Raw genomic sequence first — 13,912 nt, forward strand, 5'->3', positions numbered from 1 at the left:
CATAGTCACAAAACTTGCTATGCATGGCTTCATTTGTGTTAACTTCTTTGTTAATATAATATATCTGTATATTTTCATTTACAGAGTGTTCTAGCCTCTATTATCATTGTTGCCCTGCGAGGGATGTTCCTACAGGTCCTTGATCTTAAGAAGCTGTGGCGAGTTTCATTGATAGATTTTGTAAGTGAATATAATGTACATATGATAAAACTTAGCAAATAATCATGAACTTTGCATAAAAATAAATTTATTCTTTACTTTATAATACTGCACGTTTGTTACTTCATTGGATAATAGTGGCGTTTATATAGTTTTATATACACGGCTGCTGTCGATTTATAAAGAAATCTTGATTTTTCCTCTAAATATGATGCTTGCTGTATTATAAATTCTTTATAAATATTTTTCAGAGGTTAAATGGCCGTATATAAACAGTTGTTTGCAATATAACCCTCACCTTGCGGCTCAGGTTATATTTATAACAGCTGTTTATATAGGGCCATATAACCTGTCAAAAATCTTTATAACTAATAATATACATGTATATTTTGGGGTATATGGGGCTGATTGGTTAAGGTCACTTACTTTGAAACATGTGCCAGGTTCACCCCATCTGGTTATAATCCAGTCAGAGACTTTGAATTGTTTTTTATGAGGAAGAGATCCAGATAGCTTATGTAAAGTCTGTGTTCTTACTCAGGTGGCAGATTATGCCTGAAAGAGTGGTACAAGGGATACATGATATATTCCTCCCTCATTAAAGCTATAAATTCACTGTATGACAGTCTATGGTGTCAGCAATACCCAAACAACATATCAGTGTATAGAATTAGAGTGCTGAATTCAATGATTAAAATGTGATGATTTATTATTTTGTATTTCTTTATAAGATTGTATTGTTCATGAAAACAATTTTTGTTATGTTTAGTTATATTTAAGCCTCTTACTAAAACTGTAGCAAATATGAAATAAAGCATCTGTAACTGCTATATATTTAAGTACGTTTCTGTTGTTATTGCAATATTCTATCATACATCTGTTATTATGATGACTTTAAAAAAAGAAAAACATGTTTCTTTTCTTTTTTAATATTTTTTAGTTGATCTAAATGAATAACAAAAAACCTCCAATAACTATTCATGTACTAGTACTTACTGGACATAACCAATAGCCAATGCTAATTAACTTCTAAAAGGTATGAAAATAAAACTATTTTGAAATAAGATTTTGCTTTTGTGATAGTTTGTGTGGATTGTGGCGTTTGTGAGTACAGTATTGTTGGATGTTGACCTTGGATTGGGAGCTGCTGTTGTCTTCAATCTTATAACTGTCGTCTGCAGAAGTCAAAAGTATAGTAGCTTTGTTATTGTTGATAACCAGCTTAACCCATATAAAAATGTCTTTAATTAATTTACCTTAACCTGCTGAATTTCTTAAATGGACTTTTCCAATTTCCATTTTGGAACAGTCCATTATTTATTTTGGGTATACCAAAGTGAGAATTTTGAAGTTGACCAGCCAAAAGTATAGAGCCTGGTCAGACTGTAGGATGTGCAAGCTGGCCTGGCGCTATACTGGTGGCAAAGACTTAAATCACTTTCGCCTTCAGCAGGGTAAAGGTTAAAGTATTAAAATTTAAAATATACTTATATCAATATATGAGGTAAATTAAATAATTTCATATGGAAGTTCCTTTATGATAATGTTTGACAGTCCACTGGTGTTTCTCTGAAACCTTTTGTTATAGATGTCTAGTTCCATTATGGTCTATACAGTCATGTATATTTGAATGTGTGTGTGTCACAGTTCAGAACTGATCACTAAATAAGGGAGAATATCATATGTGTAAGCAGCCAGATAGCTCGGTCAGTAGAGCAGTGGTATAGTATTGCGATGGACATGGGTTTGAGTTTGGATCAGGCTGCACATTTTTTCTCACCCTGTGACAGTTGGTGTCCAACAGGGTTTGAACCTGGGACCCTCACAAATACTGTACCATGCCTCTACCAACTGAGCTATCTGGCCGCAAACATAGCAAGTGAACAGTTCTAGACCATGACATATATTAGCATTTGCATGAGTCCTGCATGTATATTTTCTATAATGATATGATATATATTAACATTACAGACCATATGCCTGTTTGCTAGGACAGATGCCTGGAACAGATATATATAGGGACATGAATATTTACCAGGAGGTATACTGTCCTAGTTCTTATATCTTCTAATTGAAAGATTGGGTTGATGCTCCTACATTATGAATTTATATGGTTTTAACAGTTTACTTTGCATAGAATAACTCTCATATGGCTGAATTTTTAAAAAAAAAATTTGTTCACTTCAAGGAATTCATAATGATTTTTATCTTGAGCTATTATGATCGCTGCGTCATCGTTGTGAATAATTTTAGTGTACCACATTATTCAAACATTTTAAAAGTTAATCAACATGAAACCTTGAATGTTTGCTTATCATGACAAGGTGCAGTTGTTAGACAAGTGGAATAATTCTGAAAGCAATGTATTTGGATTTATGTCCCTTTTTAACTTAGAATTTGTAACAACACATGCAGTGTTCTTTCCTTTATCAAGTTACGATGAGATGAATTGCAAAATATGAATTTATATTCTTTATGAGTGAAACTAGAATTAATTGAATAAATTTCAGGCAAGAGAAATTGATGGTTTAAAGATCTTCAGGTTTGAGCAATCTCTATTCTTTGTGAACATAGAACACTTTAGAACACATCTCTACAAGAAAACTATTAATCCAAGGACATTAAAGATTGCCCAGAAGAAGAGAGAGGCAAAGCTAGAGAAAATGAAGAAAAAGGTATATTATTCTTTGTGGGGCACTAATTTTTGTGGTTTTCGTGGATAGGATCCATAATTTTATGTTCCAACAAAATTTCATTTTGTCTGCTGTAAGATTTTGCATTACATTATTTACATTTTACAATTTGAAAAAATAAACAGTCTACAAATTGAAGTACCCACAAAAATACTCTTTATGGCAAAACCCAAAAAGTGCATGTCCGCGAAATTAGTCTTTGACAGCAAATAAGCTGCATTATTCATTAATAGCGAAACAACTTGCTTTATTTTGCAACAATATAACAAGCTGCTTTATTCCATAACAGCAAATCAAGCTGTTCATTCCTTAACAACAAATCCAGCTGTTTTATTCTTAAACAACAAAATAAGCTGCCTTATTCATTAACATTTGAAGAAGCTGCTTAATTCATTGAATACAAAACTAGCTACCATATTCATTAACAATGACTCAGTATTTGACAATATCTTTATTCAGGACATTATGATTGTCGGAGAAGTGGTACCTGATGTTAGTATACCAGCTGATACATTTGACATGGAGATTGACAGTAGTGGCTCAGTGAAGATTCCAATAGAACAGAAACCTAAAACACCAATAGATGTGGACTTTCATACCATCATCTTTGACTGCTCACCATGGAGTTTTGTGGACTCTATGGGGGTGAAAGTTCTTACCTCAGTAAGTTTACATGTTCTTTATACAAATGATTTTTTTTAACAAATGTTTAAACAACTTTTCTTTGTTTTTTATCATCAAAAAGAATTATGAAAAAAAGTTCTCCCCTTTTGAGTTGTTGAAAATATGAATGATTAAACTCTATTGTGATTAAAGGTATCAACTAATTTATTTTCTCTCAAATGATTTTTCAGGCTTTTCAATGTTTGTAATTTCAATAAACTAAATGTTTAGGGTTCTATTCAATGATAAGGCATTAAAAGGTAGAAAACTTTGCCATAAAAGGTCTACAGGCAGAGTGGTCAAGGTCTCTGACTTCAAGTCACCTGCCCCTCAGTGCTTTGGGTTTGAGTCTTTTTAGGGACTTTGGAAACTTTTATGTGAGGAAGCTACCCATCTAGATTATGAGATTATGGAGGTCTGTGGTCCTTCTCAGATACCCATTTAAGTCTGAAGTAATGCAAGAAGGGGCACATGATGTCTTCCTCCAGCAGTAAACCTGGAAAGTCGCCGTATAACCTTTACAGTTTTGATGTGACTTGTTATGAAACAAAACAAATTTTACCACCACAAAGACACCATATGTTTGTTGTATGAAAAGATTGTTTGAAAACATGTTAAATGTTGTGATATTACAGATCATTGGTGAATACAAAGCTGTTGGGGTCAAAGTTATTCTGGCCAATTGCAAAGGTAAGACTGTTCAAATATATAAATGTTCAAAAGACCATTTTAAGTCAGTTTGGGAAAACATATGACTGTTTTACTAGAACTTTATTAAAATCACAACAACTGGACATAATGTATTGACCTCTGAAGTATTTACTGTATCTATTTATATTTTGATTAAATCAAGTAGTCTGTATAAAAAATTTTTTTCTAAACTATGCACCCATATTTTAAGTGTGATAAAATGAAACTTTTCAATTTAACCGTGATTCGTGCTCATATCTTAATTGATATACAAGAAACATCTTTGTTTGTCATCAAAAGTGACGCTGGTTAGTATTTGTAGGACTGCTTGTGTGGCCATGTTAGGTTTATGATTCATTAAACTTAAAAAGTTGAATACTTACATAAGTGTTTTATAAATTTGCAGGTGGAATCCGAGAGATGTTTGAAAAAACAAAGTTTTATGACACCTTAGACCATTCCAATATTTATGTTTCACTACATGATGCAGTGGTTAAAGCACTTCACATTGAAACTCCAGTTTATACATCACAGGTGTGTACCCATTAGTCAAGTGAAAAATTAGCCAGATAAAGTTGATATATTCCTTATCTTTAGTTTTAGCCATTTTGAAAATGTTTGCTAATAACAAGTTATACAGTATATAAAGGTATTTCTTTTATATCTGCTTGTGCTTTATTTATGTCAGTACATGTACATGTATTTCTAAACAATTATGCCAGTAAATAAAGCAAAGGCATCATGATTATGTACATAGCCCTTTCCTTGCTGGAAACAAAAGTAATTAGCCATTGGCCCCAGCCTGCAAGTAACTTATTTCATTGCGATTCTATAGAAAGCCATTAAAGTGAATTGGTCTACAGTGGGCACATTTTCTATATACATTTAAGAAAATTAAGAACACAAATGAAATGTAGCATTTAGATATTCTTATCAAATATTTATTGAGAAAAAAAAAGGTTGATTGAGTTTTTTAGTGGTTTAGTACGGTCATTTGTGTGATGAATTTTGTTCTAGAACAATTTATTATCTGGTTTATAAATATATGTTGTATCGGATCATAATATCTTACACTGATCAAAAACATATATATAAAATGATTTTGTTGTTTGTAAACACATAAGATACTAAATACTACCATAATAATTAGTTATGATATTATAGTCCTTCCATTATAGACCAATTCACTTTAACTTAGAGAAACACTCCTGAAATTCAGCCAGGCAAGTGACCTAAGGTTTATACATTGTATCTCAATTAAATGTTAAATTGTTCAAGATTGCTGAAGAATTTAGCCTTATATGACTGACAGTAAGACCTTGCTGAATTAATTAAATGGACCTGTCCTTCTATTGAACTTGGAACTGCCCATTGTGACATGGAGGGTATTCAAGTTTAAGTTATAGAACTAAGCAGCAATAGCATAAAGCCAGGTTTTTGATAGACAAGCTGGTATATATCTGTACTGATGGTGTATACAATGTTTTTAGAGTTCTTTGCATTGACAGTGGAAGTAATGGAAAAAAAAATCTGGATAAAGTGTGATCCTTCTGAAGCATTAATCACAACAAAATTAATTTAAAATTGCAGACTCGATTTGAAAGAGTCTGTACATGAGGGATAATGAAAAAGTGCAACATCCCACACAGCCCCTAGCACTGGCTTGAGCTGTACTCAATTTTCAACACTTGAAAGTGCTGGAATCAATGATCTTGAAGGACCAGAAAAATATAACAACACTGAAGTAATAATTTGTATTTGTAGGAAGATGCAGCCTCAGAACATGGCACAAGTATGGCAGATAAAGATGACTCTGTAGAGGATTATAATTTGGACTTTATTGATGATGAGTCAGTGAAAGGGAGAAGGGTATGAACTATCAAATGATTTAATACAATAATGTTGTATATTGTTCTTTGATATATACAGATTTTATCAGTGCTGTACTGAAATCTTGACCTTATATTACTTTCTCATTCTTTTCTATGAAATGCTTTAAGAAAGCAGTGAAATGTCTAATGATAATGAAGCATGCTAAAGAAAGTTTTCAGATTAATACAAATGTGTGTCATACAATCATACAAATATTTTGCCAACTGTCTTTCAAAAAAACACACAAAGATACATGCACATACCAGTTGTGAAATATGATACTGCATGTTTGTTTTGTAGCTTTTCATTGGATAATCATGACGTTTATTTAGTTTTGGATACATGGCTGCTGTCAATTTATGAAGAAATCTTTTTTTTTCTTAAAAAGTGAAATTTGTTGTTTTATTAATTCATTATAAAGATTCCTGCCATCATTTATGGCTGTATTCAAATGGTTGTGTGCAATATTACCCTTGTCTTGCAGCTCAGGTTATATATATACAAACGACGATTTATTTAAAGCCATATAAGCTGTTAATAATGTATATATCTAATATTGTACTTTTTTTTCTTAACCACCTTAATTTATTACTGAATTGTGAATATTTTCATTTGTTTTTAACAAAATAAGCATTACTAAATTTGAAGAGTTTTATATTGTCTTTGTACTTTTGTTTCAGAAACAGGGATCTAAAAGTAGCTCAACCCAAGCATGATCAGCTGTAATATATGAGTATGTACAGGAGGCAGTGTCACTTAACCAGTGGGAATTATAAACCAGCTGAATGTATCAAAAATTAATGTATCTTAAAGTTGAACTTTACACCTTATATAATACAGGGGAAGTAATTCATAAACCAGCTGATTGTATCAAATTGTAGCTTAAAGTTGAATCTTACACCTTATAATACAGGGGAAGTAATTCATTTAACATTTGTGTTTGCAAGTTATTAGTGGAATAAGAACTATTGATGACATAGGAATATATGGACATATGGCTTAAGGAAATTTATTGCAGCTAAATATTGTAATGTTTACTTGACAGAATATATAAGTATTGTAGGAGGAAATTAAACATGTTTGAATAAATCATCATATTTCTGATACCTTATGAATGAACATGGAGAAGTTATTCACATCTAAACATATCAACTCATTGTTGGCAAAGATATTAGATATGATGGCGATGTGTCATATAGTACTAATTTGATGAATGGCATAAACTTTGCTGCTGAACATTTATTTGTTACTATGGTAATATTGTTTCTAGGTAGGTTGAGTTACTGTGTTTTAAAAGTGTTTACAAAAGTATAGTGCAAATAAGCATTTGTTAGATACTACTATTACAAGCATTGCCTTCTTTGATCAGAACAATAGTTTTGCATATCCTTATTATACATTATTATACATGTAGATGAGTATTTTTAAACAGTAGTCAAGAAAGAAAAAGTGACCCAAATAATGGGTGTGACCTATTTTGTGTGAAGGCATTACAACCAGAATATATTAAGAGTGCATGATCTCATTATGTTTAGTTTAGTTGTGTGATTATTTGTTCTTTACCAGTATATTTATGATAACTACAGTATATTTGCGAGGACTTCAGTAAACATGTGAGTACTACACCTATATTGATGTGAATACTACAGTATATTTGTGAGTGCTACAGTATATTTGTAAGTGCTACAGTATATTTGTGAGTGCTACAGTATATTAAATTTTGTAAGTTCTACAGTATATTTGTAAGTGCTACAGTATATTTGTAAGTTCTACAGTATATTTGTAAGTGCTACAGTATATTTGTGAGTGCTACAGTATATTTGCGAGTGCTACAGTATATTTGTGAGTGCTACAGTATATTTGTGAGTGCTACAGTATATTTGTAAGTTCTACAGTATATTTGTGAGTGCTACAGTATATTTGTGAGTACAACATTATATTTATGATTGCTACAGTATGTAATTATTTATGAGTAGAGTAAATGTGAGTACAACACTATATTTTTAAGTACTACAGTGTGAATGTGTGATTACTACACCGGTATTTATATGAGTACTTCAGTGTATATGTGTGTATTACGTATATTTGTTAGTAATACACCAGTATATTTCTGTGTTCTACAGTATTTTTGTGGGGACTACAGTATGTTTGTGTGTACTACATGTACAGTAGATTTGTGTTTCCGTGTATTTGTATAGTTAATCAGATTGTTGATGAATGTAAACATATGTACACAACATTCGAAGCACACATGGAGAAATTAATCAGGGATATATAATGTGTGTTTGCTGTCATTTGATTTTAAACTGTTGTTCCAATTCATTAAGGTAATACAGTTTTGGGCTGAATGCATTGATTCTTTTAACCCATATAACTTACATGGTTTTATAGAGTACATTGTTTTAAGGAGGTTTAAGTACTAAAGCTTTTGTTGAAGATCATTACTTCTAGAATTGCTAAATTGTTTGATATTTCACTGATTTAACAAATAACAAGTCCTAAAGCTTTCTTCTTTATAAAAGTGCAAAATTGTTTGATATTTCACTGATTTAACAAAGTTCAAGTCCTAAAGCTTTCTTCTTTATAAAATTGCTAAATTGTTTGATATTTCACTGATTTAACAAAGTTCAAGTACTAAAGCTTTCTTCTTTATAAAATTGCTAAATTGTTTGATATTTCACTGATTTAACAAAGTTCAAGTCCTAAAGCTTTCTTCTTTATAAAATTGCTAAATTGTTTGATATTTCACTGATTTAACAAAGTTCAAGTCCTAAAGCTTTCTTCTTTATAAAATTGCTAAATTGTTTGATATTTCATTGATTTAACAAAGTTCAAGTACTAAAGCTTTTTTCTTTATAAAATTGCTAAATTGTTTGATATTTCACTGATTTAACAAAGTTCAAGTCCTAAAGCTTTCTTCTTTATAAAATTGCTAAATTGTTTGATATTTCACTGATTTAACAAAGTTCAAGTCCTAAAGCTTTCTTCTTTATAAAATTGCTAAATTGTTTGATATTTCACTGATTTAACAAAGTTCAAGTCCTAAAGCTTTCTTCTTTATAAAATTGCTAAATTGTTTGATATTTCACTGATTTAACAAAGTTCAAGTCCTAAAGCTTTCTTCTTTATAAAATTGCTAAATTGTTTGATATTTCACTGATTTAACAAATAACAAGTCCTAAAGCTTTCTTCTTTATAAAATTGCAAAATTGTTTGCTTTAACAATGATTTAAGAAAGTTGATTTGTTATAAAATATTTGTTTAAAATTGCTTATTTGCTTTCATAAGTTGAACAAGGTTTGAATACTATTGCTGTTCACAGAAAGATGTTTCTCTTCACTGAATTATTTCTCTACAGTTACTTTTGTAGTGAAGTACATGTATGTTTTACTAATTAAAAATAAAAAATGAAGTTTTTTTAAATATTTACAAGTCAGTGGTCTTTATAGTTAAATTGTTTAAATTATTGTTTTAACTTATTTATTCAAGCAATATTTTTGTTGCTACTTTTAGGCAATGCCATTTCCTTAATTTATGCCGTTACTAGATGTTACTATTTATGTTGTTTAACTATTTGATGTGTCAAGGATAAGTGTCATTTTATGAGATTCTAACATTCAAATAGCTTTTATATGAAAATGTATTTTATTACATTTTATTACATCTACAATAGTTTTACCAACTTTAATTAATGTTGTATGCTTCAGAGATGATCTCAAAAGAATTATCTATTTTTGATTCATGAAAAGAAGGAATTTTTAAGGAAAATAGAAAGAAGAAATGCTGTAACCTCTGCACTGGTGATTGTATATTTTATAATTGTGTTTTGTCCTTGTTATAAAAAATTATTGTGACCTTTCAAGATAAGCTCTAGGAAACTAAACTAGAAATAAGTTTCTATGTAAGAGATTTCCCCCTACATAATCAAAATAACTTGATTGATATATTTTTCTATCTCTTCTTTTGAAGCAAGAATTTGAACTTATTTGAAAGTTATATACAGTCATTTTGATAAAAAGGCATTGTAGAATTCAGAAAGTTTTGAGAGTTTTACAAAACAAATGTGCTGTATGGTTGTTTGGGTGGTAGACCACTGTATCTAACCACTAAATTCACTTGCAGATACAACTGCCTTGCCCTGAGGTAACTATTTGGAAATTACCTTTTCGTTTAGGATTCCTCTTAGTTTAATGTGCCATATAAAATAAACTATTGTTAATCAAATTAGCAACAAATGATATTATTACTGTAGATTTTATAGTTAACCGTTGTTCTAGAAGTAGATATTAAATGTAAAGAACAAAGATTTAGCTCTAAATTTTTTATTGGGATGATATCCATCCAGTGTTTTAATGATTTGATGACATTTTACCTGACAGTGGGGGTTGGTGTTGCCTTAAAAACATAAAATATAATGCAGCACAGAGTGGCTTTCAGCCTGTTCAGTTAGAATGTACCATGACTGACCAAAAATGCAACAAAACAAAGATGTGAATTAAGGTGAATTAACACAAAAGAGGCAGTTGATAGAAGTTGATTATTCTATTTTCCTATATTTTTTAAAATGTCTTGATCATTTTAGATCTATTCTTGACGTTTTAAGTCGTTTTAGAGAACTTAATATTATTTAATATTTGTGTATACGTAATATTTGTTCTTATGATGATACTCATATTTTAGCCCATAATTTAGAAATTGTTTCATAAATTGACCATTGAAACAAAATATAACCTTTGAAGAATGTACATGAACCTTAGTTTTTTACTGTATTTAGTTTACTTATATTCTAGTGAATCATGTAGTTATACAGTTTTAGTTTTTGAAAAGAAGCCCAGGAGTTTGTATATTGTCATTATGCTTTTCTTTCTCATTTTTTTGCTTGAACGGAAAACTCTTGTTGTCTAAGCAATAAGATGGTTTGCAATTTTTTAGATAATTGATTTATCAAAGGTAATTTAAAGATTTTAATATGATAGGATGTTGAACAACAAAAGGTACAAAGCTAAAGTTGCATACCCAAGTATTCTTACAAATGAGCCGCACCAAGACAAACCCTACATAATGGGTTTGCGACCAGCATAGATCCAGACCAGCCTGCGCATCCGCACAGTCTGATCAGGATCCATGCTGTTTGCTAACAGTTTCTCTATTTGTTATAGGGTTTGTAAACGAACAGCATGCATTCTGATCAGACTGTGTGGAAGCACAGGCTGGTCTGGATCCATGCTGGTCGCAAACCCATTATGTTGGTTTTGTCATGGCACGGCTCAAATATATTTACACATGTTTATTATTTTTTATTGTTTTATGTAATGTTATGTATATATAGTGAACATGTCATCAACTGTAAATCAAAGCTCTATTTAGAACCACAGAAATATGTAAGTTTTATAGCACTTTTGGACATGTTTATTGTTACAGATTTTAAAGTGTTTTATACCAACTTCTTGTCTTACTTGTTTTTTTTCAAAACCTTACTCTTGTTAAACCGGGTATATTCAGTAACGCACGAGTGTGAAAATAACCCAAGAATTGTGCAAAGAAAGGCCAAATCTGTGCAAAGCTACGGCCAAAACGAGTAACATCGTAAGTTTTAAAAAATGAACACACTCCTACGGCTGCTAAGACATTCTGTTCATTACAAGTCACAAATATTACCAGGAGTATGTTTACCTTCTATGATCATTCGTGACATATTCTTAAGAATATTGACGATTCTTGGCCTCAAGTTTATCAAATACAGTTTTATGAGCTAAACTCAATTCATCTGTGAAGAATGATATAGAATGGAATCAAGCCCCACGTTGACTAAAACTACCCTAAACAAAATAAAATGATTCTTTCTATATCACTATGAATTTTAATGTAATTTATATTTCCCGGTTTGGGGTATTCTCATTATTATACACAATTGGAAAAGAAACCACTTTTTTGCCTAAAGATTCATTACAAAAATTCGGCTGTGAAAAATTGGAAAGAATGCCTTTGCATGTCGGCCATGCAAATGGAATACATGTATCAGGTGCCAGTCCAAATTGCATAATATTATCAATCAGTCAAGCCCGTCTTGAAAGATATGATCATTAATTGTAGCAACAACTCGTTAGTTTTTCTATATTGTGCATATAATGGTCTCATTGGCCTCCCGTGCATCAAATAGTAAACATCACAAAAAATAGACCTGCATACCTATGTAATATCATTCAGTAAATCAATGAATTCAAAATTTATAGGTCTCCTTTTGGTAGATAATAACTTTTAAGGACATGGATGGTGACATGTCCGGGTCCGTACTCTTAGTGTCTGAATGGACTCTAATTATGCATAGAATACTTAAATACATAGACTTGAAACTTAACATACCATTTATGAACTTGCAAAATATCTGGTTAAGGTTTTACATGCAAATACTGTCTCAGTAATCGCTTGAAACTTAACACATTTCTGTAGGGTTGTCATTGTATGTCACTGATTTAGATATATGAGCCGCGCCATGACTAAACCAACGTAATGCATTTGCGACCAACATGGATCCAGACCAGCCTGCGCATCCGCGCAGTGTGATCAGGATCCATGCTGTTAGCTATCAGTTTCTGTACTTGTTATAGGGTTTTTAAGCGAACAGCATTGATCCTGATCAGACTGCGCGGATGCGCAAGCTGGTCTGGATCCATGCTGGTCGCAAACGCATTACGTTAGTTTTGTCATGGCGAGGCTCATATAGTTCCGAAATTGTATTGAATTAATTTTCTTATGACTCGCGGATAGACAAGCAGGTTATAGCCTTAATTAATAAATTTACATTGATTTTTTTTTCAAAACATTTGACCTTTTTCCTTTGCCGCAGATTATCTAACTAAAGTTTAAGCTCAGTGTTCAGGCAAATATATGATGAAGTTATGAATTACACAGAAACAGAACACATTTAGTTTGGACACAAAGGTTTTCAAGTTGTAGCTGTTATTTGATTACTAATATTCTCGCTATTTAAGTCGAACATTTAGCAATTTAAAATGTCTCGCAAATAATTTATTATGGATTTTGAGGTTCTCATTTAACTTGGCATAAAATGTTTGATTCTATGAGTCGGCATCAACAGAAACAAATTGGTTACATAAGTTCAAAATTTAGCAATCTGATTATTGCTTGGATTGTATCTTTCTCATGCATTTTTATATATATTTTTTATTACAAACATTAACCTATTCAGACATATGTTTGCTATGATAATGCAGTGTGTTTCATTATAAGCTCAAGGTCTTTCTGAGAGGTCAAATGTTAAAATGAGTAATATTCCAGATTCTCTATACTTTACTTTAAAAGGAACAATTTTGGTAGATCTAGTTTAAACAAGAGGGCCAAGATGGCCCTAGATCGCTCACCTGACCCGTCAAACTCATCCGAACAATTACCTAGACAAGCGTTCTGACCAAGTTTCATGACAGGTGTGTCAAAAATGTGACCACTAGTGTTAACAAGGATTATCCATATTTGAGCAGTGTGACCTAGTTTTTGACCCAAGGTGACCCATATTCGAGCTTGACATTCGAGCAATTACCTAGACAAGCATCCTGACCAAGTTTGATGATAATTGAGTAAAAAATGTGACACTAGAGTGTTCACAAGGTTTTTCTATTTTAAGCTCATGTGACGTAGTTTTCCATCCGAGATAAATCATGTTCAAACTTATCCAAGCATCGACTAGACAAGCATTCTGACAAAGTTTGATGATGATTGGGTCAAAAATGTGACCACTAGACTGTTCGCAAGGTTTTTCTATTTTTAGCTCCTGTGACCTAGTTTTCCACCCGAGATGACCCATGTTCGAACTCATC

At 31.5% G+C, this 13,912-nt stretch overlaps 1 protein-coding gene across 4 annotated transcripts in view; it reads left to right on the plus strand.

Moving 5' to 3' along the window:
• The window catches only part of LOC132747993 (prestin-like), a 55,532-nt gene extending 48,021 nt beyond the window's left edge, over window positions 1-7,511 (plus strand). For all 4 annotated transcript variants that reach the window (XM_060737531.1, XM_060737530.1, XM_060737532.1 and 1 more), the window contains 9 exons: window positions 85-180; window positions 1,243-1,349; window positions 2,131-2,200; window positions 2,670-2,834; window positions 3,312-3,515; window positions 4,151-4,205; window positions 4,612-4,739; window positions 5,970-6,074; window positions 6,758-7,511. In XM_060737531.1, coding sequence (XP_060593514.1) covers window positions 85-180; window positions 1,243-1,349; window positions 2,131-2,200; window positions 2,670-2,834; window positions 3,312-3,515; window positions 4,151-4,205; window positions 4,612-4,739; window positions 5,970-6,074; window positions 6,758-6,793 — 966 coding nt within the window. In that variant the 3' untranslated portion in view covers window positions 6,794-7,511. The remainder of the gene's footprint in view (window positions 1-84; window positions 181-1,242; window positions 1,350-2,130; window positions 2,201-2,669; window positions 2,835-3,311; window positions 3,516-4,150; window positions 4,206-4,611; window positions 4,740-5,969; window positions 6,075-6,757) is intronic.
• Window positions 7,512-13,912: the final 6,401 nt, after the last annotated feature.

The sequence above is a fragment of the Ruditapes philippinarum genome, unplaced genomic scaffold (assembly GCF_026571515.1).
Source record: "Ruditapes philippinarum isolate M1 unplaced genomic scaffold, ASM2657151v2 ctg241_1_1_1_1, whole genome shotgun sequence".
Lineage (NCBI taxonomy): Eukaryota > Metazoa > Mollusca > Bivalvia > Venerida > Veneridae > Ruditapes > Ruditapes philippinarum.